Source organism: Plodia interpunctella, chromosome 9 (genome assembly GCF_027563975.2).
Source record: "Plodia interpunctella isolate USDA-ARS_2022_Savannah chromosome 9, ilPloInte3.2, whole genome shotgun sequence".
NCBI lineage: Eukaryota > Metazoa > Arthropoda > Insecta > Lepidoptera > Pyralidae > Plodia > Plodia interpunctella.
The window spans coordinates 10827957-10852957 of record NC_071302.1 but is presented as its reverse complement, the minus strand read 5'-3'; the positions used below and the strand labels follow the sequence as shown (position 1 = coordinate 10852957).

Sequence of the window (25001 nt, the reverse complement as noted above, 5' to 3'; positions counted from 1 at the left end):
AACTGAAACTAATGTTGAATTGTATAATATTAGTTTATTGCTAATCATACTTCACAGACACTAGCTCCTTGGCAAACAACATGCCGGCAACATGAGATAGGCTAGTGCTGCAATTTTTGTGAACAATATTTTTTTAAATACTTCGGCATAATATATATATTAAAAAAAGAAACCTTATAATGTATGTATTATGTTGTAGCTTACACCAATAAATTAAAAACAGTTCGTGATTTCTTATTGGGGGCTTATTTTATAAGCGGTATCTGAAAATGAAAATCATTGTCATGGAAATTTTGCTTTTGGAATAAACTACATACCTAATTCCGAAGTTAATAAAAATATTACAATTCATCCTTTTATCCAAACGGAATGTTCGGAGATTTAAAAACAAGTGCACAAAGAATTACAATAATGTGAGAAGAAAATATGACGTAGGTAACATAATAGAGCCGTATTGATCCCGTGGTGCCTACCCGCCGCCGTTGGAGACGGGCGGGGGCGGGGGCGGGGGCGCGAGGAAGGCGGGGGGCGGGGGCGCCGCCCACGGGGGCGCGAACCCGCGCCAGCCCGGGCCCGCGCCTGCGACAAACAATTTGCATTCACCAAAAAAAATGACTTCGCAATCAGTGCACTAACCCACGCGGCCAAGTGCTTGATAATATAGAGGTAGGACGCACACGTACGGGTAAAAATCTATCACTTTATTCTTGTTGTAGTCTTAGTTTTAAGTAAATTTTGACGTCAATAAGTGATATATATCATGCTATACGTAATAGAAACGTGAGCAGTATGAGATTCATTGAAAGAAACTAGAATAAAACAATGCATCGATGAAATATTGGTTTACCTGGCGGCGGCGGCGGCATGTGAGGAGGCCCGGGCACTCCGGGCGGAGGACCCATTTTCCCGTCGTTCTGTCAATAAATATAATAATAAACATTTGCCAATTTAAAATGTATTTCGTTCGATTAGTTCGGAAAGACGAGGTCGTGTACCTGGTAGTGCGGCGGCGGCGGACGCAGCGCCGGCGGCAGGTGCGGCAGACGCGGCGGCAGATGCGGCGGCGGCGGCGGCGGGGGGGGGGCGCCCGGCGGCGGCGGCTGCGGCGCCAGCCAGGGCGCGGGCGGCGCCATGAGCGCGCGCGGGGGCGCCGTGCCCCCGCCGCCCGGGAACCGCCGCGGGGGCGCCGCGCCCCCAGTGCCCACTCCGCCCGCCGGCGGCGCCTCGCCCAGCTCCGCCATCAAGGACATATACTCCTCGTCGATCTTCGCCTGGAAACAGATTTCGTATTCATTCAAATTGAGCCGTCTATATAATCGGTTCTTATTTGAATTTTTGTCTGTATAACTAGTATTCACAAACAAAATCGACCTTGTTCTGCTTGGGCAGCAGCAGCTGCTGGCCCGGCCGCTTGGCGCGGCAGTCGCGCGCGATGTGGCCGGCGCCGCCGCACGCGCTGCACACGATGCTGGACGTCACGTTCGGCTTGTCCGGGCACTGCCACGTCTGACGGGTTCACGAACCAAATCCCACATAAATATTATAAATGCAAACATTTCGATGGTAATGGGAGCGTGTGAAAACATTTGTTCCTCGCTCCATCACGTTGAATCTACTGAAAAGTTATCGACGAAATTTTGCACACGGACAGCATGTAGATAGCATATTTGCATTTAACAAAAATTGATGGAGTTTTCACTTTTATTTAGAAAAATTATTTTCGAAGGTTTTAAAATATGAGTAAATTTAATGTTTAGTGTGATCGCTGCGCTGGCCAAATCGTATGGGAGGCAACAAATTTGTACTACGAAAATATATGTATCATAAAAAGGCCTATAAAAGGGTCCTCTATGTATATTTAAATATTTAGAAGTTATCTAAGATTAAAATTTACACGCAATCAAGAAAATTCAGTTTATCGTCGTATCCGAACAAACAGTTGCAGCAGGCCAGGCCTACCATCAACTTTTACGAAACGTTTCAAATGCAGCGCAGTTCAATTTAGGAACTTGAAATGAATCGCATTAGTATTAAAAATTAACTTGATGGTATGAAACGATGCAGATCAGTTTTGGTCCTGGATCCCATTGAGAGAGAAGTCCGCACCTTGTGGTCGGTGGCGGTGCAGTTGGCGCAGCGCGCGGCGTCATGTTCGCGCAGAGTGCCGTTGAGCTGCGCCAGCTCCCGCAGCTGCATGCGCCGGAGGTCGTTCTGTCCCTCCGGCACCTCCACGCCCTGCCGGATCACCTCCTTGATCTGCAATACATGTCTTATCACATATTTACCTCAGACATATGTTTAGGAACGCTGTAATACGATAAATAAATCAATAGATAAATCGGTTCACGAGTCGCAAAATAAGTCCGATCCAATACCGTCCAATACCGCCAGCTGAGCCTGGGCTCAGATGACCGCGTACCTTCTCGACAGCCTTCTTGACGCAGTCGGCGCTGGTGGCGGTGATGTAGGCGTGCAGCGGCTCATCCTCGCCCGGCAGCGGCTGCCCGTCCTTGCGGCCCACCTTCCCCTCCTTCACTGAACCTTTGCCGCGAATTATTATCTTCGCGCCAGTTTCTTTTTCCATAGCTGTAATAAGCAAATTTTATTAAAATGCTATTAAACAGACTATTCAAAGGATGAACAACAAATCATAATTATACGTGAAGTGGCCGCGTAGCCTGTGAGAGAAGAGAACACAGTGCTGTTACTTCGTTTAGGTTTCGCTGTGATTATACGTGAAGCGCTATGAGGTCAGTGACTTGGTTACTAATTCTTCTGTTATTATGGCTATCTGTGTGACGAGACAGTTGTATAGGAGAAATAGTTTATCCCCGACTGTTTCTGAGCTCAGTCTATGACGGACGGACAAACATGACAAAACTATAAGGATTCCTTGTTTACTTCTGAGCCCTAAAAAATGAAAAATATTTATTAACCACAAAATAAATAAATGAAAACCTTTTAAAGTATTCCCGCGCGGGCCGATGAGCAGCCCCACGAAGTTGATGTCGGGGTGCTGCTCCTGCGGGATCATCACCTTGTCGTGCACGCGGATGATGGGCGGCCTGCGGGGGAACTTGCATTCATACATCTCATCGCGACCAAAGGACTACAAAGTAAAAGCTGTAGTATCCACCACACACACTATCCTTCGACCCGGTTGAACAATGTATCAATTCGTAGCAGCAGACAGTAGCTAGAGCAAAGTCTAAAGGGAGCTTAGGTAACACGGTGGCACTCACTTGTAGTCGGGCGGAGGCTTGAACTCGGGGTTGATCTGCTGCATCCGCTGCACGAGGCGGTGGCGCTCCTCCTCCAGCTTGCGGCGCGTGCGGTACTCGCGTGTGTTCAGCCGCTTGCCGTCCGTGGAGTAGATCGGCTCCGGCGACGGCGACCTGCAACCGCGCCACGTCTCACACTCCCACCAGCGGCCGCACGGGCCCGTCCTACTGACTACTCCGATACAGAACTTCGCCCAAATCCACGCTATCTTCGATTACAAATCTGATATAATATTTTTTCAATATAGTCATTTATTTTTGCTTACGGTCAAACCGCGAAATTGTGTACTAATTATTAGTATTGTTCTGTAATGGAGCTCACGAAGGGCCGGACACGCGCCGCGGTAACAACAACGTGCAAACGCACGAAAGAGTGTACCGACACTTCAATAAATAATTTTACATTTTATCAAGCGAGCGTAACTTTATGGCAACACTACGGTTCGTGCGCTTGCGTATTGATGTCGTAATGTAAAACAAAATGTGTGATTTGTGACAAAATAAATATCGAATAATTTCAGTGTTACTTCACACAAAAGCCCTTATTGTTTATATCTCTCGCGTAATAAAATAAATCCAGAATAATTATATTTGTTAAGTGGGAGTAATACACTGAAATCAGTCAACATCTCTCAAGGTCACGAACTACCCCTAGCCCTAACATTCAGGGAAAAGATTTGATTAATGACCTGAAATTTTAATATCGTTAGCCCTGAAAACAATTTGATTAAGATGGCCGTCGCTGAAAAGATCGTTATTAAAATTAAAATGATTAATATTAGCAGCGAGTATACCTGCGAACAGGAAAACGGCTCATTAGACAAGGCGCGCGCGGCTCCCCTCTATCCGGCGGGTAACCTTTCCTTTATTATGGACTTGATTAACTTGTCAGTTTTTTCTATATATGTTGTATTTTTTTTAAACAAAGCTATTCAAATATTCGAGGTCTAAGTTAACTGAGAACAATTTGCTCAATCAAATGAAATTATCATGTTAATATAATATTGCAAAAGAGATAATAATATAAAAATAGTGTATCAAGTGATTAGTCCGCTCGAGCGTCGGCTAGGGAATAATAAAGTATTAGTTGTAGCGATACTCATGTGGCGGCTGGCGCACGCGCGGTGACGCACCTCTCCTCGACGTTGGCGGGGATACCCAGGTCTCCGGAGCGCAGCTTGCGGCTCACCTCCTCGATCTGCAGTTGCACTGCAAGGGAACGCATTAGCCATCCGCGGCCACAAGCCATCATTAGAATGCTGACCTACTCCACACTACCTACCACTTACCTAAATCTGCTGGCCTAATACGTTACGTAATTACATTTAATTTACAATGAATAGGTATTATACCCTCCTGAAATAATAAGTGTCTCATCACAATACATGATAATGTCCTGAAAGAAGCAAATTATATCGGCTGAAATAAAAGTTAAGCAGAAAATTAAGCATCTAATTTGCATGTATCAAATAATATGTGTAAATTTAAACTTTAACTAATTTTTTTACAAAATCATTATTATATTCCAATAATTGATATCAAACACAGGAGCTCCTCTATTAGTAATTAAATCAGAAAAATTGATTATATATGTACATAAAAAGAGAATTAAATAAAAGTTAAATTATTACTTAATTTCCAGAAAGCATCTTGACATTTCATGTGATTTTAAAAGCCTCAGGAAATACGATGTTCTAATTGTGAACCCATTTGTTACTAGTTTGCGCTTTATAATAAACTACCCCAAAATTAATTGGACAACGAAATAATTAGCAATTCATCTTACAATAAAACAAGCTTCGCCTATTGAAATATAGCAAAACTGTGAAATTTGGTTTTCATGTAAATAAAATAAGGTATACATATTTGTAAACAACAATCTATATTTGTAATACTATCAATAGGTAGAACTTGTTATGACCAAATAAATTGTATAACAAAATACACGTTAGTATACATTGCATGACTGACAAAGTCGTGTGACAAGGTACACTACAGTGTGTCATTTTAGTGTTGCTCAATGTTGACGCTCAACAGGTACAAAATGACTCATAAATAAGGTTACCAGGTATAAGTATAGAAGGAGTACAACAGGAATAAGTATAGAAGGAGTCTGATTTCCGTCGTGTCGTTAATTTTTTAGAAAGTATTTTCGTTTTATTAATACAAATAAGTATAGTTATTCCAAAAAGAGCATCGGGAGCCTGCCATAGCCGGTAACCTTATCGAGCGTCGAGCGCAGAGAGCGCAGAGAGCGCAGAGAGAGCAGAGAAAGCGTAGAAAGAGACAGAGACTCACGTAGATACTGCTCCTCCTGGTCGCGCGTGAGCGAGGAGGGCAGCACGGTGGGCAGGCCCGGGATGAAGGTCTTGTCGTGCTCCGACCCCATCCAGCGCGAGCGCCGCCGCCGCAAGCGGCGCTCCGCCGAGGTCTCGCCGGGCGGGCCTGCGCGACACTCAACCTCACTCTCATACACTCATACACTCCTGCCCGTGCTTGTGCTTGTGCGGGCAACAAACATCGCAACACTTGATGATTGATTTCACCTTTATACAACCGCGGTTCGAAAGGGACTTATTAAAGTATACATATGTATGGAACAAGCAACAGAGATTCTGAAGACTAAGAGAATTAAATAAGGCAAATAAAAGAATAAGTGGGTTTCGTATCGTCGTATCAAGAAGTGAAACAATTAGCAATGAAAAGAGTCTCACTTTTTAAATCTATATTTTTAAGAGATGAGATTTCAATTTGCATGCTTCTAACCTTCAAATACATAAGTGTTTGATTAATCTAGTATTTATTAATGTGAAGTATATCCTGACCGGATATCTATTTGACTTCGGGAAAGAACACATAAAAGTGAATAAAGAAATTGAAAGAATTTCAATGTTTTGAATCTACTGACATGATGACAAATTATCCACCGACCTTGTCCGTCATCTTTATCATCATCGGGATGATAGTCATTGTGCGAGGGCTTCTCCCGGTAGCGGGACTCAGTGCGCGCCTGCAGCAGCTCCAGCTTCTGCTGCACGGAGGTGGGCGGCGGGATGGCGGTGGCGGCGGACAGCGCGGCGGCGGCGGCGGCGGCCGGCTGCACCGGCGCCGCGATGCGACGCTGAGCGACAAACGTCTGTTATCGCCCGCCGGACAAGCACGAGACGCACACAAGTAAATGGACAAATCAAAATAAAATAACAAAAATAAATGAAGGCACGTCACAACAAAACATAATACGAGTTTTCACCGTTTAAAGACAGCGAAATATTTTGAAAACAAAAATATATCACAATTTTTAATTTAAAAATTATAAGGGGGAATAAAAACTTCAATTAAGAAATAAAAAAGAAAACCAAAATTTCTCACCATGTAATTAACATATTTCTAGAAAACATATAAAAGAAGCTTTAAATCAGTTGTCATATTACATTTTGAATGTAAATTTCAATCTTCAGAAAGGATTACAGATTACACAATATAATCTTGAAAATAAAATCAATATGTAGGTATTCTATCTGCATTTTGTGAAATTAAGTTTCAAACATTACAAGATTACTTTTCACTAGCGATCCAGACCTGTTCAGTGGGTTGGTCAATGTATCACGTCTGGGTCCAGGTTGTTTTATCTTACAAAATACTTTATGTGGTAGATAGAATCAAAAGTGGCGAGACTCAAAGGTCATGTGTTTAGCTAGATAAATTCTGTCTACCCCATAAATAATAAACTCACTTCCAAACCGGGCAGGGTCGCTAGTGAAAATATCTTTGACTTCATCATACATTCTTTTTATTGGTGATAAAACATAGCTTTTTGAATATTTCAATGTTATTGTTTGAATTTATTTTCAGTGTTTACCTGTCTCTCTTGTTCATTATGCTGAAATCAGGTATAGAATTATTTTAAATAATCATCCACATGATTTCAGTTAGAACCAAAAATGGCAACATGCAAAGGGAAATTTAATTTGTATAGGTACAATACCTGCGCAACAGCTGCAGCAGCCAAGATGGCAGCCTGTGTGGCCGGGTTGATGGTGGTGGTATTGGTCACCGCCCGAGCTGTGGCCTTTGTGGTGGTGCCTACCATCTGGTCCAGGAGTGCAATGGTACCATCCCTGTACAAATTCATTATGAAGTAAAAGGTGTAAGAGTGCTTATTGTGGTCAGAAACAAAACTTACACATTGTCACTACCTGCATCTACACATATATTCGACAATCAGATCTGCAAAATTGCCTGGATTGTTATAATTTTATTTCCAGAAGAACCTTTTTACAGCTCTCCACTGAGACTCTATCCTCTGAGTATGGTTTCCAACCTTGGCGACAAATGAATTTTCTGGGTCAGAATGATTTGTTTTTTTATGTATGTAACCATGTAGTGTGGCAGTATTTTTGTGCAATAAATATAACCTAAAAATTGTAAAATTTTATTTAAAAATAAAAACTACTTGTCTCTGGTAAAAAAAATTTGCACCAGGTGATTAACCCTCAACCTTCACTTAGATCGGCACGATTTAAAACCCAACCCCCAATTTTTATTACTATGATGAATACTCAAAACAGTTGAGTCATCTGTAGCCATCATAAATAATTGTGGTACAGTTTCAACTTGAACCATTAATTTGTTTGTTTGTGAATTTTGAATTTTATATAGAAAACATATAAAGGTAAGGTATGTGTTTTCTATATTAGGATTTTATAAGAAAATTTTAGGTAGCAAAACACCATTTTGTCAGTTATGTGCTTTGCCTAAGCCGCATTATTTTCCAGGATGGAGGATAAAGCTGGTGATCTGAGATTTTAATAAAGACAGTAAAGATTTACCTGTCCTTGGACTTTCTGCCGCGACTCCGACTTCTAGAGCGCGAGCGAGTCCGGCTCCTGTGCTTCTCTTTGTGCCGGTCCCTGCTGCGGCTGCGTTCACGATCCTTATCTCTTTAAACCACAGTAAAACATTAGGTATTGTTACAAATATTTAGGGTCTGAGGCAACATAATCGTGAGATAGCTAAGAAAAACTTACCTTTTGGATCTGTGCCGATCTCGGTCTCTACCCCGATCGCGGTCTGAACGGTCGCGATCTCTATCACGATCTCGATCCTTGTCGCGGTCGCGATCGCGGTCCCTGTCGCGGTCGCGGGTCTTCTCGCGGTCACGATCCTTGTGGCGATCGCGCGACCTACTGCGGTCTCGATGTCGTGAACTCATTGTACTACTGCCACAAGTTTCACTCGCCTGAACGCTAACTTTTTTGTAAGTAGGTACCTACCAAGACTAAAACGTTTTTAGCTAGATGTCAAATTTCAATATCGAAATAAACTACCTACAATTAAAAAATGAAAATGTGTGATAGAATATAATCCACGCAACACAAAGCTTCGATTTCGATTCGATTATACTTTTTTAATTTTTTCTAGAGGTTTGCATCACACCGGTGCAGAACCAATGCAAAACCGGTTTTGCACCGATACTACAAGAACCGGTGTAAAACTAGCAGATAATAATATGTCTTCATAAATCTGTTAATTATTGTAAAGAATTTATTATTATATTTTTACATAAAACTAAATAAAAATTGATATAAGTGTCTACAACGCGGGTCATCAAAAAAGAAAAAAAGTGCAAAGGTTCTGAAGAAATGCTTTGTATGTGTGTATACAAAAATGTTGAATTTTCATAGAAGCTGCAAGCAACAAAACTATAGAAGCAACCTCTAATTTTATTTTTGTGTTAGAAGTGGAGATTAAAAATACAAACAAAAAAGTATTATTATTTTTTATTTACCAAAAGTCCACAAATGTAAATCTAAGTTCCAAAGTAAGCAATATCAAAATGTACGTAGTTTCATAAAAATGTACACACCCTGTTTTATCCCCTTAGTGGCTAATCATGTTATTCATAAAAAAGATAAAGCTTAAAAAAGATGACTATGTTTTGTCTCGTTCTGTCAATACTAAATTATGTAAAGAGCGATAGTGACTAAACGTACTTTAGCTTGGGATGCTTTATTTTTACGTAATTTTTGAAAGTGATTACGCCAGAAACCGGTGCAAACCGGTTTTACACCGGTTTTCACCCAAAATTTTTACAACCCTTAGTTTTTTTCTTAAAGTTTGACAGTGACAGCTAGGTAGATTTGTTTTGTTCTTAGGTTTTTTGTTTGACTCATGCTTGACTACATTGACGTGACGTTGACATATCGACAAAATTCGTGAGCCGATGAGCAAGGAGCAAAGATCGAAACAAATTTATCCATATATTATAAATGCGAAAGTTTGTCTATCTGTTGATTTGATCCGCTTGATCATGGTATGCATATACTTAAAGGCTCTCGTTCAAGCAAAGGGTACCTTTTTAAAATTTGTTTTTTGTATATTTTCACAAACGAATGCTTACATAATGAAAGGATTAATAAAGTTGTCTAATATATATATATATCTATATATATATATATATATATATATATATATATATATATATATATATATATATATATATATATTAGACAACTATATATATATATATATATATATATATATATATATATATAGATATACATCCAAGACCCGGGCCAATCAGAAAAATATCGTTTTTCATCATGACCCGACCGGGGTTCGCCCCGGGACCTCTCGGTTTTCGGAGGCAAGGTTGTTATATCTACTTATGTAGGTACTTGTGGTCTGTTCCGGCTTCGCTCGGGTAAAAACATAGTAAATTATACATCTAAACCTTCCTCAGGAATCACACTATCTATTGGTGAAAACCTCATGAAAATTAGTGCCTACTAGGAGGTACAACTTTTTTGAGTTTATCGCGAACAGACAGACGAACGCTGCAGATGACTTTGTTTTATAATATGTAAGGATGTACGTACATACACCGGAGTTTGTAGTAATATATGTATTGTTTATTACAAAAGTAACCCTGAATCTCAATAAAAAAATATTTTTGTTGATACATCAACAAATTGCAAGTAATCAGATTAAAAGTATTGAATTAGAAATTAGTTTTTTTTAGAGAAAGATGTTTTTTACAAGGTTTTATTTAGTTTCACCCGATGTTTGCCTGTCTGTAATCAAATCTTGTAAATTGAATTTCATCATCTTCTATTTATCTTACAGAATTGCTGTCGCTTCAGTTTTCATGACAATGCATCATTATAATAAGCATGAACATGATGGTGCACCCAGGATCGCCTCCAACGAGAGAACTCCTAACTGGTTTACAGCTTACACACGGACATGTTTTTTTACGACGCGTTGAATGCAACAAAATTTCTGACGACATATAAAATATTGTGACAAAAAAAACTTAACGAGAATTAAATTAAAAACGAGATTAGTCTGAGCCAGTTTTGCGTCAAGTCCGTTCGCACCTTTAGGCGAAATAACACCAATAACCAGCTAACACACACGTGACCTTCGTGCTTGACTCTGTCTACCCCGTAAAGGTAAGGTACGACAAAACCTAAACTTGGATTTCAAGATTATTGCGTATCTTCTATGGTGAAACAGTCGGTAACCTAATGCCGCTATTCTGAAATATTGTCCTTATTATGCCAAAAATTGTGCATTTGTGCCATTGATTTGAATCAATTGACAACCTACCTACACTGTTTTGAAATCTGCCTATATCACAGTTCTGTGGCCTATCCACAGAGTACTTTATATTATTAGGGCCTATCTGTATGTAGTGTTGCTGCCCGATTATTGAGACGATTAGACTATCGATAGTAGGTATATCCAACATTGCAAATTAATTGAATATAAACCTATGTATCGATAGTTTATGTAATATTGCAGAGCTATCGATAGTAATGTTCGACAATTGTCGTCATGGTTCGATAGTATTGAAATAGAAATAAATTTATTCATAGCATACAAAATACATCACATTGTTATTTTTACCAATAGTATTGCTCCAAATATCTATGTCTAATAGGTGTCCCCCCTGGCATGAAGTTTGAAATATGTTTATAATTAATTTTCGAACAAAGAAAAAATTTTTAAAACAATCAATAGTATGCCTTTTTCCATTATCAATAATAGTTTGATAACAATATTATCATAGTTCCTATTCACACACATCTCTGAAACGAATCAGCTGCAAGACAACAGTATTTCCAAGGTTGACGTCAGACAGGCCGCTGGTCTTTAAACCAGTTGTATGTTACAACTCTGGGCTGGCGTCACAGCTGATGTTGTAATTGTAACAAATACTATTTTTTTTTTACTTTCGAGCTAGTAATAAGCTTGTGTGTTCAAACAACCACTCCAATCGGTCTATAAATAATGGTTACAATTGAAGCTTTCTAGATAAGAGTAACATTGATGTTGAACAAATTATAAACAAGAGGTGAGCTTTCTTTTGTTATATTTTAAAGTTCAAAATACATTTCTTACAATTTGTAACAGTTCAATCATACCGAATTACAATTTAGAACAACATTGGCTAGTACAAAATGTCAAAAATACAAAATGCTGTAAAATAATATTACAACAGCTTTAAGCTTACAAACAAATACAGTTACACATGAGTTCAAGTATAATATTAATTAATATAAATTATATTGCACCAGCTTCTAATGGCTTCAGAAGCTGGCAGCAAAATAATTTAAGCAGTACACAAAATTAATTGTACATTCTTCAGCAGAAATATCCCATTAACAAACCAAGGAATTCAAACTTAATTCTAATCATATTTAAATCTGCTTATTCTAACACTTATAGCTACAAGTCCGGACCAACTGTTCTCTGAAGTCACTCCACTGTTTATTTCCACCAACCACTATTTTTATTAGTAATCTATGTTTACAATTAGGTGATGAACTTAGAATGCTGACATCATGCCCGGAGTCAAATGCAATGCAAATCTTACAGAAGTAACCTGTGGACAATAAAGAATATTTGTTATTTAACATCACAAATAAGTAAATTATAGCATATTGAATGTGGTAGCACATCTGACATTGGTTAAAAAGAATAATGAAAAATGTTCCTAAAAATTGATAAGATGAATGTGTAAAATTGTGTCAAAAAGTGAATGTATACAATTTATAGTTAACACTTCTTTATGAAAATCGATCATAGAGGTTTTAAACTAGTTACTTCATAGGTACAAATGATAATGTAAGTACTTACTTAAATTAAACAGGTGCTCCTGGACCACCTTTCTTTCCGATGAGAGATTTGTGTATGTGTGGGATGACACCACCACCAGCTATGGTGGCTTTAATCAAGCTGTCCAACTCCTCGTCTCCTCTGATTGCTAGCTGCAAGTGACGTGGTGTGATACGCTTCACTTTAAGATCTTTAGAGGCGTTTCCCGCCAACTCCAATACCTGGAAATAAATCAAATTATAAGCAAAGGAGAATATAAATTAGGTGGTACCGATACCTACCTATTGTAGGTACCTAACAAACAAATAGGTTGGGTAGGCACTAGGAGGCAGGTACAATAATTTTAAGTTTTAGAAAGGCTTGTTAACTTAATATTACATTATTTACCTACTAATAAAAATGAATTATAGACACGAAATAAGTTTTAAATTTGGCAACAAGTATATTCATGGAGATACGAACAATGTTAAAACTGTAGAAGAATAATGTATTTCGATGCTGCTATACCACTTTTTGTTTTCCCGCCATTTTAAAGTGCTTTTACGATAGACGAGAATTTGACAAAATTTCAATTAAATATCTTTTGACTAAAACAATAGTATATAAAATAAGTATAAAAAGTTTAAGAACCAACCAGTAGTTTTATAAAAAAATATAATTAGGCAATTACATTGCTCTATAGCTGTAAGCCGCCATGTTGATGGGCGTCACTAAACGTACCTCTGCGGTGAGATATTCAAGAATAGCCGCTGAATAAACTGCCGCTGTGGCTCCAACTCGACCATGACTTGTTGTTCTGTTTTTAAGATGTCTGTGGATTCTTCCAACAGGAAACTAAAATACAATAAACATATTATTAGACTTCGTAGTATTGATTATTTCTACTGACGAAAGTTGGCCGCCGCCGCCATAATAGAGGTCATGCGTATTATTTAATTTTATGAAATAACATTTCGATAATGTATAAATATCACAAATAGCTTGAAAAATCGTAAAATAAATAAAGAAATCTAACTACAGTACCTGAAGGCCTGCCCTGGCCGATCTGGACACTGCTTTTGCCTTGGCTTTGCCTGAATCTTTGCCTGCTTTACCTCCAGCCTAAAAATTGCGAAAAATTCTATTAATTTTCATCGTACGATGTTGAAACTTCGCCAGTAAGTTAATCACACCACGCGGCATCGAATAACATCATTTATTATGCACAACACTATCAATTTTTCACAAAATCTTGCAATACTCACCATTTTGAAACGTGTAATTCACAATCACTTCACTACAGAGCCCAAACGAACGTACACAGGAAAGGCGCCAAGCTATAATCGAAACAAGATGGCAGTTCCGCTGTTGTCCACGCCATACAGGTTGGCCAACCACACGTGAGCGGAAATGCCGTAAAAATAAACATCTCCGATTGGACCAATCAGCAACACAGAAAATGGCGGTTCAAACACAGTGACGCCATCAAGCTACGTGGCTTTTATCGGAACTATATAACTTTGCGTTTTGTTCACACAACTATTGTTCTGATTGAGCATGTTATGTCATATATTATGAAATAAATTAGATATTAAATTCTAGATACATTTTTAGCAACATTGATAAATATTATAAAAAAATGCTGTGTTGAAAATCAAGAGTCCCGTCACACCACAGCGTAACACGTACACGCATTCACAGTGTAGATAGAGAAAGCTATAGACTCCGTCATATGTTCCATTTTGCTCATTCGAGAAAGAGATGTGCATATTAGAAATAATTTGAGAAGAAACGAGACAGAGCGCTGATAATATATTTTGTTTCTCATCACATGCTTGATTGGACCAATCTGCCACTTTGTATGAGATTAGCCCGCTTGGGCCGAGAAGTTGTATGAAAGTCTTCCCTTAATCCTCCTCATCGACCACTACTTGCTTTGGTGAAGGATAAAATCGGGAGGAAACTGCACCTAGGCTTTTTTTGTTTATATTGCTAACACTGGTAGTTGCGTGTTCCCTCAGTTATGAGAAAAGGAATACAACTGTAAGTAGGAGGTACGATCCTATTTAAATAGATTTTTATAACTTTTATAAAAGAATAGGTACATGCAGTGTACGTACACGATTGTACCGTTGTTGACTACGCCAGAGATTCTCTCCTATGCCAACACCTTCATGATCCCATTGAGTTGCTTCATAATTGGACAACTGAGACGATAACAGTGCTTCATAGTCAATGCGTCTGCCACGGTAAAGATAAACCTACTGTATTTATATAAAAAAGTATACTGCTAATAATCATTTCTCGTGTACCACAATTAAAATTGATAAAAATGAGATGGAGGCGTTAGTGTGCGGGTAGGCTCAGTAGGCGTGAAGTCCATAAATACAAAGACAAAAATGTATAGGATAAATAAAACAACAACAATATTTACACTAGTTTATTAAAAATACGTTTATGTAAACATATTTGGCAGCAAAATCACAGTACTGCTTTTACAAGTTCATTTATAAAAGATTCATTATGCTTACATCTAAATAATTTATTTATGGCAACTTGGTATATAAACTGTGAAGGAGGTAAATCAGTTTCCAATTACATTATTATTCAGAGATGTTATGTTTCTATTACATGCCTCATTTCATTACTTGTACGTTATTTAATCTGAACTTTGTATGGAAATAAACAAATAGGCATCGGCATGTACGTTAACAGTACAATAAAATTAGATAACGTACAATAACAGATTTATAAAATATATACTAGGGGCATTAGATATGCTGGAGACAACAGGATCAGGTTCAGCGGGCGCGGCTCACGGCGCGGGCTCGTCCACGAACTCGTCGCAGCGGTCCTCCAAGTCGTACTGAAACATTCGGCATCGTTACCGATCATATGCCGAGAGCTGGAACTGGAATGTCTAAGATTTCTTGTGAACGTTCAGAAAAATAAATCATGCAGGCCTTTCACTATTTTCAAATTGAACATCGCTTTTAGATATCAGATGACACAGACAGAAGTTATCTATAATGTAAAATTCGAACCGAACTGCGTCCAATGCAAAACTAATAATGAAATATTATACTGGGTAGTCGATACAAAAGTCAAAAAATAATATTCCAGGGCATACAAAATCAAATAGCTAACATGAGGAATATGTAAAAACTTGTTCAGTATCGTGGATAGAGAGAGTAGCAGTAGAGTAGAGTAGAGTAGAGTGTAGTGTACCTCGTCGAGCTGCAGACACTTGCCCCACTCGTGCAGCGTGATGCGGTGGTCGTGGTCCTCGTCGCAGCGGTCGAGGAAGGGCGCGATGCAGTGCTCCAGCGCCATCAGCGGCGCGCGGATCGGGAACAGCTCGTGCCGGGACACGTATCTGCCACGACAATATTTTGCGCTACTGTAGCACACCTTGCGGTGGCATTTCAGGTTATTTTTAAATTTTCACTCTCTTGTTATTTTTTATCGTATAACGTGTGTTCCGGAAGGTCAATAAAAATGTTGTCCGTCACATAGGACGCATAGTATTTGTAGTGTTACAACTAGAATCAAAATTAAATTTAAACTTTTTTTACGTAGCACATGAATGTCCCCCTGCTGGGCATACTCGTGCATATGGCGTGCCACATACCGGTCGTTGTCGTGAGCGTCCAGATCGCACCACTTCCACACGGCCGCGTTGGTCCAGCGCCTGGTGAGGTTGGTCTCGGCCTCCCTCTCCATCTGCAGATAGTGCGCGGTGAGCTCGGAGCGCTCGGCGAGGTCGCGCATGATGTTGAACAGCCAGTCGCGCATGCGCCGCGGGAAGTCCGACATCTCGCTCTCGCTGCACGCCTTCACCATTCGGGAATTATACAAACCGAAATCAAATGTCGGAAACAAAATAGTAGGAAAAATATAACAAAACAGTTTTAGCACTTTTGATATCACAATTACATATTACTATTACATTTCAATGTTTAAGTGAATTTCAATAGTGTGTCAATGATAAATAGCGTGAAAGGCTCTCGAGTAGATTAGATACCGGCATTTCCCTGCACTGGCCGTAGTAGTCGATCTGCACGTGGTGGTACTGCGGCCCCTTGCACTGGTCGGAGCCCTCCAGACACAGGCAGCGCTGCCGGTACACCTCGCAGTCCGACGGCCACGTCTCGTTGTTGTTTGTGCACACCTAGGACATTCAGTCAACTCATTCGAGAACATTTGAAATAAATAATTACCTATATACTTCTTTGTCTCTCCTACCCTTTCAATTAGATCGATTGGTCTACACTACATCAGGCGAGTAAAACTCATTCTATCGCCAACCTGACTGTCCGTCCAATCGACTAGTTCGACAGCTAGAGTGGGGCGGGGCTACAGTGTGCATTCGCTCGCTTCGTGTTTCGTGACTTCTTCGTGACTTAAAACATTATAAAAACCATGTTTGCCTCTAGGCGACTTGAATAAAACCTGAGTCATCTAGTACACACACACGATAAAAATAGTAAAAACAAGAATGTGGTGAAAACAAAGATCCTAATCCTCACATAATATAAAACAAAGTCCTCTGCCGCGTCTATCTGTTTGTCTGTTCGCGATAAACTCAAAAACTACTGTACGAATTTTCTTGCGGTAAAGGTTTAGGTGTATGATTTATAATGTTTTTAATGTTTTATTGAGTTTATCGTGTTCATACAGAGGCGACAGCCCTGTCGCGTCTGTATGTACACGGTAAACTTTTTCACTCTTTCTATATCTCCAAATAAAAAAAAACAATTTCTACAGACTATAATGTAGGGTGCGTTTGTATGAAAATCATGATGAATGAAAAAACGACTTATTACGACCCACAAAAATATTGATCGTTATATGGCATAAACACATTAATCACATAAAATATAATTATACTGACAGAAGTAACTATTCTTCGCTGACGAAGTCGCGGGTAAATAGTGATTGTAAGTATAAATGAACATACCTTGCGGCGCGACTCAGTCTCGTAGGGGCACTCCTTGATGCAGTTGCAGACGGCGTCGCCGTGCTCGTCGATCTCGCACACGCGGCCCGCGCTGCAGTGCACCTTCAGGCACGGGTCTAGGGGCGAACGGGACAACTACATATTCTACTACATACACTACGAATCGAAAAGGTATTCTGTGGGTGAAGTGCGGGTTTGCATTTCACTTTTCATCATCGAATCGATTCGATGGTGAAAACTCAGTACTCAAAAAAGTCAAAGGTCTATTGCACGAAAACTCAGAAATTTCATGCCAGGTTACGTGTTTATTTTGAACAATTAGCCCGGTTTGAGACATGCCCATCGTGGCCACAATGCTGGATACGCGCCTGACAACGATTGCTAATAGTTTGGAAGTCATTTCAGTTAAAATTAGTTATGTATTAGTCTAACTTGAAAAAAGGATGCCACGCCTAGGATGTTTTACATTCCAGCTTAGAAACTTTTATTTTTATATTTCCTATTTTTATTATAAATATTGATTGTAATTAACCGTGTAAATTATTGAAATAAAGAAGTTATATAATGAAATAAATATAATAGGGATATATACATATAGGGATGTAAATCACACAGATTGAGTTAGTCCCAAAGTAAGTTCGAAACTTTTGTTATGCGATACAAACTCAAAGATACTATATCCTATAACACATACATATGTATATAGATAAACATTCAAGATCAAAATCATTTTCCATGTTGACCTGACCGGAGATCGAACCCGGGACCTCCAGTGTAGCAGTCCGGCAAGATGACCACGACCACAGAGGTAATAATAAAGGAGCTAAAGTATTAAAATAAGCCAACCATGGGAAAGAAAGAGGAAGCAGCTGGAACGACAAGGAAGCATCGCACTCACCTCCGAGGTAGACTTCGTTGTAGACAACACCGCGGTCGCGCGACATCTGTTCCAGCAACGCACTCACTCGCTCCCTCTCGTACTCCTACGATACATACAAATTCATGAACTCATATAGGAATGAGGAAGTAGATCTAATATTCAAAATAGACCAAACGGAAAAGTAGCCCGATCGATCCATACAACTTCGCAGCCCGTCTCATTCAAAAGGGCAGAATGGGCGTTAAAAACCGGACACGATTTGGGACAAAATATATTAGCGCTGTCCCGTTTCTTCTTGTCTATTTCTAATACGCATTTTTGTTTGAGTTAAACGAAGGAAATTACCAGGTGTAATTTTCTCAGTTTAAGGTAGCGACAAATATGAGTGGTGATACCTGGAACTTGGTCTCGTCCATCTTCTCGGCCATGGCCAGCTCGATGTGCTCGGCCTCCTCGTCCTCGGCGCTCAGCGGCGCCGGCGCCGGCGTCGTGCTGGTGCGCAGGCGACGGTGCCGCCGCCGGTGGCGCTGATCACAAATATTATCACTGACGGTAACACATCTACACTACGCCTTATACTTTATGTGTAAGGTAATCTTTGGAACAACTCGACCGAATTTCAAATTCCTTAACTAAATTAATTATATCTGACCTGATTGACACTGAAGAATGCAGCGTGTTTAATAACAGATAGATTTTTTTCCAGAGGTTGTTCTTTATTAGCTAAAGTTAATTACTTTATCTATATAACACAATAACTGATTTCACTCATAATGATAAGTTCACAAAGAGGGTTGAAAGATTGTTTGCCTCTACTACGACAGGAGTACCTCGGCATCAGCGGCGCAGAGCACGGCGAGCGCTATCGCCAGCAGAAGTAGTCCCTTCATGTTGGCTCCACTGGCAACTAGAAAAAAAATCACATTACGATGTTAAGGCATAAGTAAAGGATTACAAACTTATGTGCTGCAGAAAGCGCGTCGTTGATTAGATTTGAAAAGAAATGCCGGTTCAAATATCCTTCTGCTTTGTACGGAAGAAAAAAGTCTATGACATATTTGGTTTGGTTTAATAAAAGTCACGATACGTCATATTCTGACAACACATCCATCCGTCCCGATAAAATAATTCTTTACTAATACCATAAATTCCAAAGGTCTCTATCCTGAGCCATTTGTTGCCTTATAATTTACAACAAGCTATAGCTATATATAAATATAGTTACATATCATGAATGTCGTATGAATCTGTGTCGGACCACAGCTCATAACTTTACATATGTGGAGCAGGTTGCGTTCCCGCCGCTATTTTAGGCGGCAGTAAAACTTGCAACTAGTACGAAGGTGCAACGAGTGAAGCACTCGTGTGCACGTGCGTCCATGAATGATGAATGTTTCACATCGACTACTGAAACTAGGATGTTCAACTGTTTCGTTTTTCTGATTTTAATGGAACGTACTATATGTACATGTTATTTTCAAAAGGCATTGAAAACAACATTTAGCTCCTTTCATTAAGAAAAAAATTAAGGGATATTTCTAAAGAAAAACAGTTTTAAATTTCAGATTTTTATACATATATTGTGAAACTGTCAATGTGAATCGAATGAAACGAGATAGCAGGCCAACGATCCCGTGAACTTGTTACAAATATACAGTAAAGGGCACAACAACCACTCACACACAACACACAGGTACTAATTCGCTTAATTCCACATGAAACCATATGTGGCCAATCGATCTAGGACCCTTCTGACCCGCATCTCATAGCCAGATCAATGAGTCTTTTCAAAAGCTTGAGGCTTTGAAACTTACAAAAGTTTATTCATCGAAATATATTAATGCAAGTACACAACAACTGTAATGCGATAGCCAGGCGGCGCTTTATGTCGGGATGACCTCATCCCAGCTTCTGCTAAACTCCTACTGTAGATATGACGACACTGACAGAAGGAGCTATTTACGCATTATAGTTGGATTCATTACTGGTCATTATGCACTAAAAGACACCTTTTCACCCTAGGTCTTACAGACAGCATACTATGCAGAACGTGTATGGAGGCTCAAGAAACTGTTTCCAATTCTTTTGGAGTGTCATGGCATGGCATCAATAAGAAAATACTTGCTGGGAAATCCAGGAACCATGAGCGAAACCTTCGCTAACCCATAAAAGGTGCTCCGCTTCTTGAAGGAACTGTTTGTGAGACTGCAAACTCCTCACGTAAAAAGGGCGTACAAGAAAATAGGCTTAACCTCTAAAATATTACTAGAGAGAAAAAAATACGGAATTACTGAACACCATGTCCATAAATATTCTTTCGATTATATAATTCTTATTTACTACTACTACCATACTAGTTTACGGTTATAAGAAAAAAAAAACTAATATTTCTAAAACAATAAGATATTGGTATGAATAGCTAGCAGAGCAGATAATATCTAAACAGCAATACGTCGAATCAATCAAACAGCTTCCAATACGCCGACCTACTTGCCGGGCGGGCGTCACAGCGGCTAATGAAGCTGGATTGAAACAAGAAGCTGCATTTATTCCCATTGACCCAAATATGTGACAACGCGAATCAAAGGCAAGTTCATCATTATATTGACCGGATCCAGTCATATATTTATTTCATGTCGCAATATCTATTGTTGCAAGCGCGCGGTCATCAGTGCACCCGATTTTACATTTTAAATTAAATTTTACTTATACCATTCTCGTTCCCAGAATGCATCAAGAGCTCCTATTTCATTGATTTCGCCATGACTTGTCTGAAATAGCTCTTCTTATTTAAGAGCTATACACTTGTCGGTGTAGTACACGCCTCTATCCTCGGCTTTGCTTTTAAGGTCTCGATACGACACAACGCTTGCTTTCTCTTTCAGTTGGCTTGCAAAACTCTTCCTCGGTCTCCCTGGACCTCTTCTTCCTTTCACCTTTCCTTCAAAAATGGTTTAAATAAGGCGTCGTATCGTAGTACAGTAGTTTGTAGCTTGTGAGAAATAAATAAAAATATAAAATTTGACGAGAAAAAGTGCCTGTGAAGGTCTAATTTCTGAATAAATGATTTGAATTTGAATTAGTATCATGTGGTATTCATTAAGTTAAGGCCCAGATTACAAAATATACGAGTGTCTACTCCACTTTTTTGAGATTGAGCTTGAATATAGAAATATTTGGACGATACTGAACTGATAAAAAGGTCATAAGATAAATTTGATACATCACAACAGTACCATTTATTTAATGAGGTTAAGTGTATGACAACCCATTTGTTGGACGATTTATAAAATCCGCATCTATAATATGCTACTGAATTATTTAAATGCGATAATATTGGGTAGAAAGCCTTTGAGCTTTATAGCTGAGCTTAAATAGGAAACACTCATGTTCCTAAAATACGTTTTGTGTGTATTGTTCGTTCGGATATTTGTACAATTTGGTCTGAGCAGAGTGCATGTCATGTAGTGCATACGACGCGCGTTAAAAAGAGTTCACTGAAACCGGCGAGACTGGGGGAGCCATGCAGATTCATTAAAATTTAAATTTGATTCTGCCCCTACATGCGATTTGAAATAAATTTTCCAACATTTTGTATGTTCCTACAAAGTGTTGTGGTTGATTCATTGAAGCAGGTTTTATGAACCTATGGTGTACAAAAATAAATTGCCTAGGCTCAATAAATGAACTCTTTATTGTACAAATAATAATAGTACAGTACACCATAATAATTCAAAAACAGAGAGTATAGTGCAATTGGCCATCTAATAATGTGTAGGAGATAGTATGAGAACTAGATTAAAAACCCTAACTATACTACTTATAGCTCTGTTGATACTCGGAAGTAATCATATTATTATGTACATTAAAAAACTTAAAATATTGCTTGGTGGATGTGGTGGTTTGAGAAGACGATATCAGGTCGTGATAACCCCGCGGCCTCGCTGTCGGGCTGATCTGTGTCGCTGCCCGGTGTGAATGCCATATGCCATATTTTATGAGCTAACGAGGAAGCCATGCTTGGACCTCGTTCACAAGTTTTACGATTTCGTCTAAAATAATTTGTAGATGATGAATTTTAATGTATTCTGTACACAGCGGATGAAAACATTCATAGACATTTTATTTTGTATTTGCCAAAATAGATTTACTTTACCTACTATCCAAAGTCAGTTTTTTTTTCTGCAGTTTGTGGGTCGGTTGTTATTATTTCCTGGGTATTGGCGAATTTCAAGGATGCTATGTCGCAATGTAGGTCATCGCAAGCCCCGCCGGCCCCGGCTCTGGACGGAAGCCACTATCGTGTCCGCCGATAGCTGTGTGTGACCCACGCAGATAATATAAAAATAATAAAAACCGCCAGCACCATTTTCGCGGTGATTATGAATTAATAGCATCTCCATTATAATATCTTAATTCGGTTAACGGAGCATGAGATAATCGTGAAGTCGCGTCATCAAATAGATAAGACCAAGCGTCTTCAGGTCCCTCGTACAACAAAAAAAAAATACACTGGAAAACCAGAGAGAATAGAGACGAAGATACACACTACAAATTACGTAAAGACAAATTACACCACTCCGCTATTACACCAATAATGTAACTTTTCTCTAAGCTTATTCTGGACGTTTTATCCAGGCAGCATAACACGAGAATATAAAGTTAATGCACTTAAATCAGATAAACATGCCAAACGCAGTACGGAACTACAGATTACCGATTAGGCTGACATAAAATAAATATTACCACTATGATGAGTTGAGATGTTGCAAAACAATGTTCCAGGTAACGGCAGCCGGTGTTGTGGATCATAATTCATAAGGTGATGTCACATTAACAGAGCAAATTAGATGACATGGCCTACCAACAGAACATCTGCATTGCAAAGTGACGACTGTTTGTACTGTTAACAATGTTTGTGTTGTTCATTGCATCAACTAAAAATATATATGTCAATAAACAAAAAGTTTTTTTGTAGGTAGATTTGTGTGAAAATTGTCCAGTCAGAAAAACTTATCTTCTCATTGTTTCAAAAATTTACTGATTATGTATAATGGATTTTTATTGTGGTTAAATATAGAATCGAAGAAACATAACAAAACAATTACATTATCCTATATTTGTTACGGCATGTACATTTGAGTCGTGTACTACTAGAGTACATACGAACGCCCGTACAGCGAAACTGGAGAAGTCTCTGACTTAGCACAAAATAGTTTGGTCTCAATTACAACTACCTACTTCAGGGGTTAACTTAAGTGCCATTATATCATTTTATGTCTTACCACCTAAAATCAATGTATATAATCATTTAATATATATATATATATATATATATATATATATATATATATATATATATATATATATATATATATATAATAATTTACCTTACGAATTGTAAAACCTAGGTACTTGCATTAAATTATATATATTTTTAATTGTGTGGTTGAATTGAAATCACTTTTTAGTGGTTATTTAATTTTCATAGTGCGATATTTTAAATAACTCGTTAAGACTAATAATTAGGCAAATTCAGAAATTATACCCTTTTTGTATCCCTACACATGAATACTGACCCATTTTTCACTCTGCGGTTCCACAATAAATTTATTTTGATTTAGGATTTCAAGTCTACTTCATTCCTGTCGCGCTCAACTTTGCTAAACCAGTTCCCGATCCGACACAAACCCAGACACAAAGTTAATCCTGTCGATATGACGCGAATTGAATGCCGCAACATCTACTTGCATACAGACATTTGAAATTTGAACTAAAACAGATCATAGTTAAACCCGAGAGTAAACCTAACTCCGGAAAAGGCTAAATGTAAATAATCTAAGATTTCATGCGATTGGGATACAAAACATGACATAAAGATTGTTTCCCTTAATTTCATGATAACAACATCAACAGTCATTTTATAAAATATATCTTAATTTGTAAAAAGTTTGAATTTATGATGTGCGATAAATGTATGATAGAACAATGCGTGACTCACCTGACTGGTGGTGTGGGTCGTGTGTAGCGTCCCCGCGAGCGCACCAGACTGGCGACCGCTTCACGTCGTCGGCGGGACGGCTTCATCGTGTATTCGTTTTTCAGTGGTTTGTATCGCTTTGTAAAAGCTCGGGCGATCGAAACCTATTGTAAGCAAATATTTTTTTTTCTTTAATCTATACTATTGTTATAAAGAGGTAGCTTTGTGAGTTTGTATGTTTGAGGCGGGTAATCTCTGAAACACCGAAGCGATTACAGAAATTCTTTCACCATTAGAAAGGTATATTATCCAAGATATATAATATAGCTATAGGCTATATTTTATTTCAAAATTCCAACGGGAGCGAAGCCCATCAGCAACATCTAGTTAATTTATAAATCGTACTGGTTGTATGTTTTAACTGACACACACCAGTAGTTTCTAGCTTGTGAGAAATAACTATAAATTTAGAAAAAGTGCCTGTGAAGGTCTAATTTCTGAATAAATGATTTGAATTTGAGTACAATAAGTACCTACGATTGATAATATCGATGGCCTTTTAAATCTAAAGCTGTTTTTATCTAAACCCTTTCTTATCTAAAGATATTTTGTAAATCCTGGAATGGATAGAAATAGGGGAAAGGCGTGTGGTTTGGACCTAGAAAAATTAGTCCTTATATTTTGAAGATTCGACTGCGATCTATGGAAGTATGTGGTGGTAATGTCGTACGAGACGACTGACTAAGACTGAAGAAGACTGACTGATTTTCTTCACTTAGCAAGAGACATCATAGCCGA

At 38.8% G+C, this 25001-nt stretch overlaps 3 protein-coding genes across 5 annotated transcripts; all 3 read right to left on the bottom strand.

Moving 5' to 3' along the window:
- Positions 1-14: 14 nt before the first annotated feature.
- On the bottom strand, positions 15-8693 carry SF1 (Splicing factor 1). 2 transcript variants are annotated; one of them, XM_053749552.2, is made up of 14 exons: positions 8309-8693; positions 8111-8221; positions 7267-7399; positions 6213-6402; positions 5580-5726; positions 4415-4490; positions 3243-3395; positions 2959-3065; positions 2420-2586; positions 2107-2256; positions 1372-1506; positions 996-1271; positions 848-914; positions 15-579 (listed from the first exon to the last, which is right to left on the bottom strand). In XM_053749552.2, exons 1-14 carry the CDS (start codon positions 8491-8493, stop codon positions 470-472), a joined length of 2007 nt encoding a protein of 668 aa, XP_053605527.1. In that variant the 5' UTR covers positions 8494-8693; the 3' UTR covers positions 15-469. The 2 variants fall into 2 exon arrangements, with proteins under 2 accessions (XP_053605527.1, XP_053605526.1); XM_053749551.2 differs by having other exon boundaries at positions 6213-6417; positions 8309-8692.
- A 2948-nt stretch (positions 8694-11641) lies between these two features.
- On the bottom strand, positions 11642-13788 carry LOC128672426 (histone H2A.V). The gene is made up of 5 exons (XM_053749570.2): positions 13649-13788; positions 13428-13505; positions 13125-13238; positions 12426-12625; positions 11642-12171 (listed from the first exon to the last, which is right to left on the bottom strand). Exons 1-4 carry the CDS (start codon positions 13649-13651, stop codon positions 12431-12433), a joined length of 390 nt encoding a protein of 129 aa, XP_053605545.1. The 5' UTR covers positions 13652-13788; the 3' UTR covers positions 11642-12171; positions 12426-12430.
- A 1021-nt stretch (positions 13789-14809) lies between these two features.
- On the bottom strand, positions 14810-24361 carry SPARC (Secreted protein, acidic, cysteine-rich). Of its 2 annotated transcripts, none has more exons than XM_053749567.1 (9): positions 24225-24361; positions 19054-19130; positions 18619-18750; positions 18242-18326; positions 17344-17459; positions 16408-16554; positions 16015-16217; positions 15612-15759; positions 14810-15249 (listed from the first exon to the last, which is right to left on the bottom strand). In XM_053749567.1, exons 2-9 carry the CDS (start codon positions 19111-19113, stop codon positions 15199-15201), a joined length of 942 nt encoding a protein of 313 aa, XP_053605542.1. In that variant the 5' UTR covers positions 19114-19130; positions 24225-24361; the 3' UTR covers positions 14810-15198. The 2 variants fall into 2 exon arrangements, with proteins under 2 accessions (XP_053605542.1, XP_053605541.1); XM_053749566.1 differs by lacking the exon at positions 24225-24361 and adding an exon at positions 20936-20972.
- Positions 24362-25001: the final 640 nt, after the last annotated feature.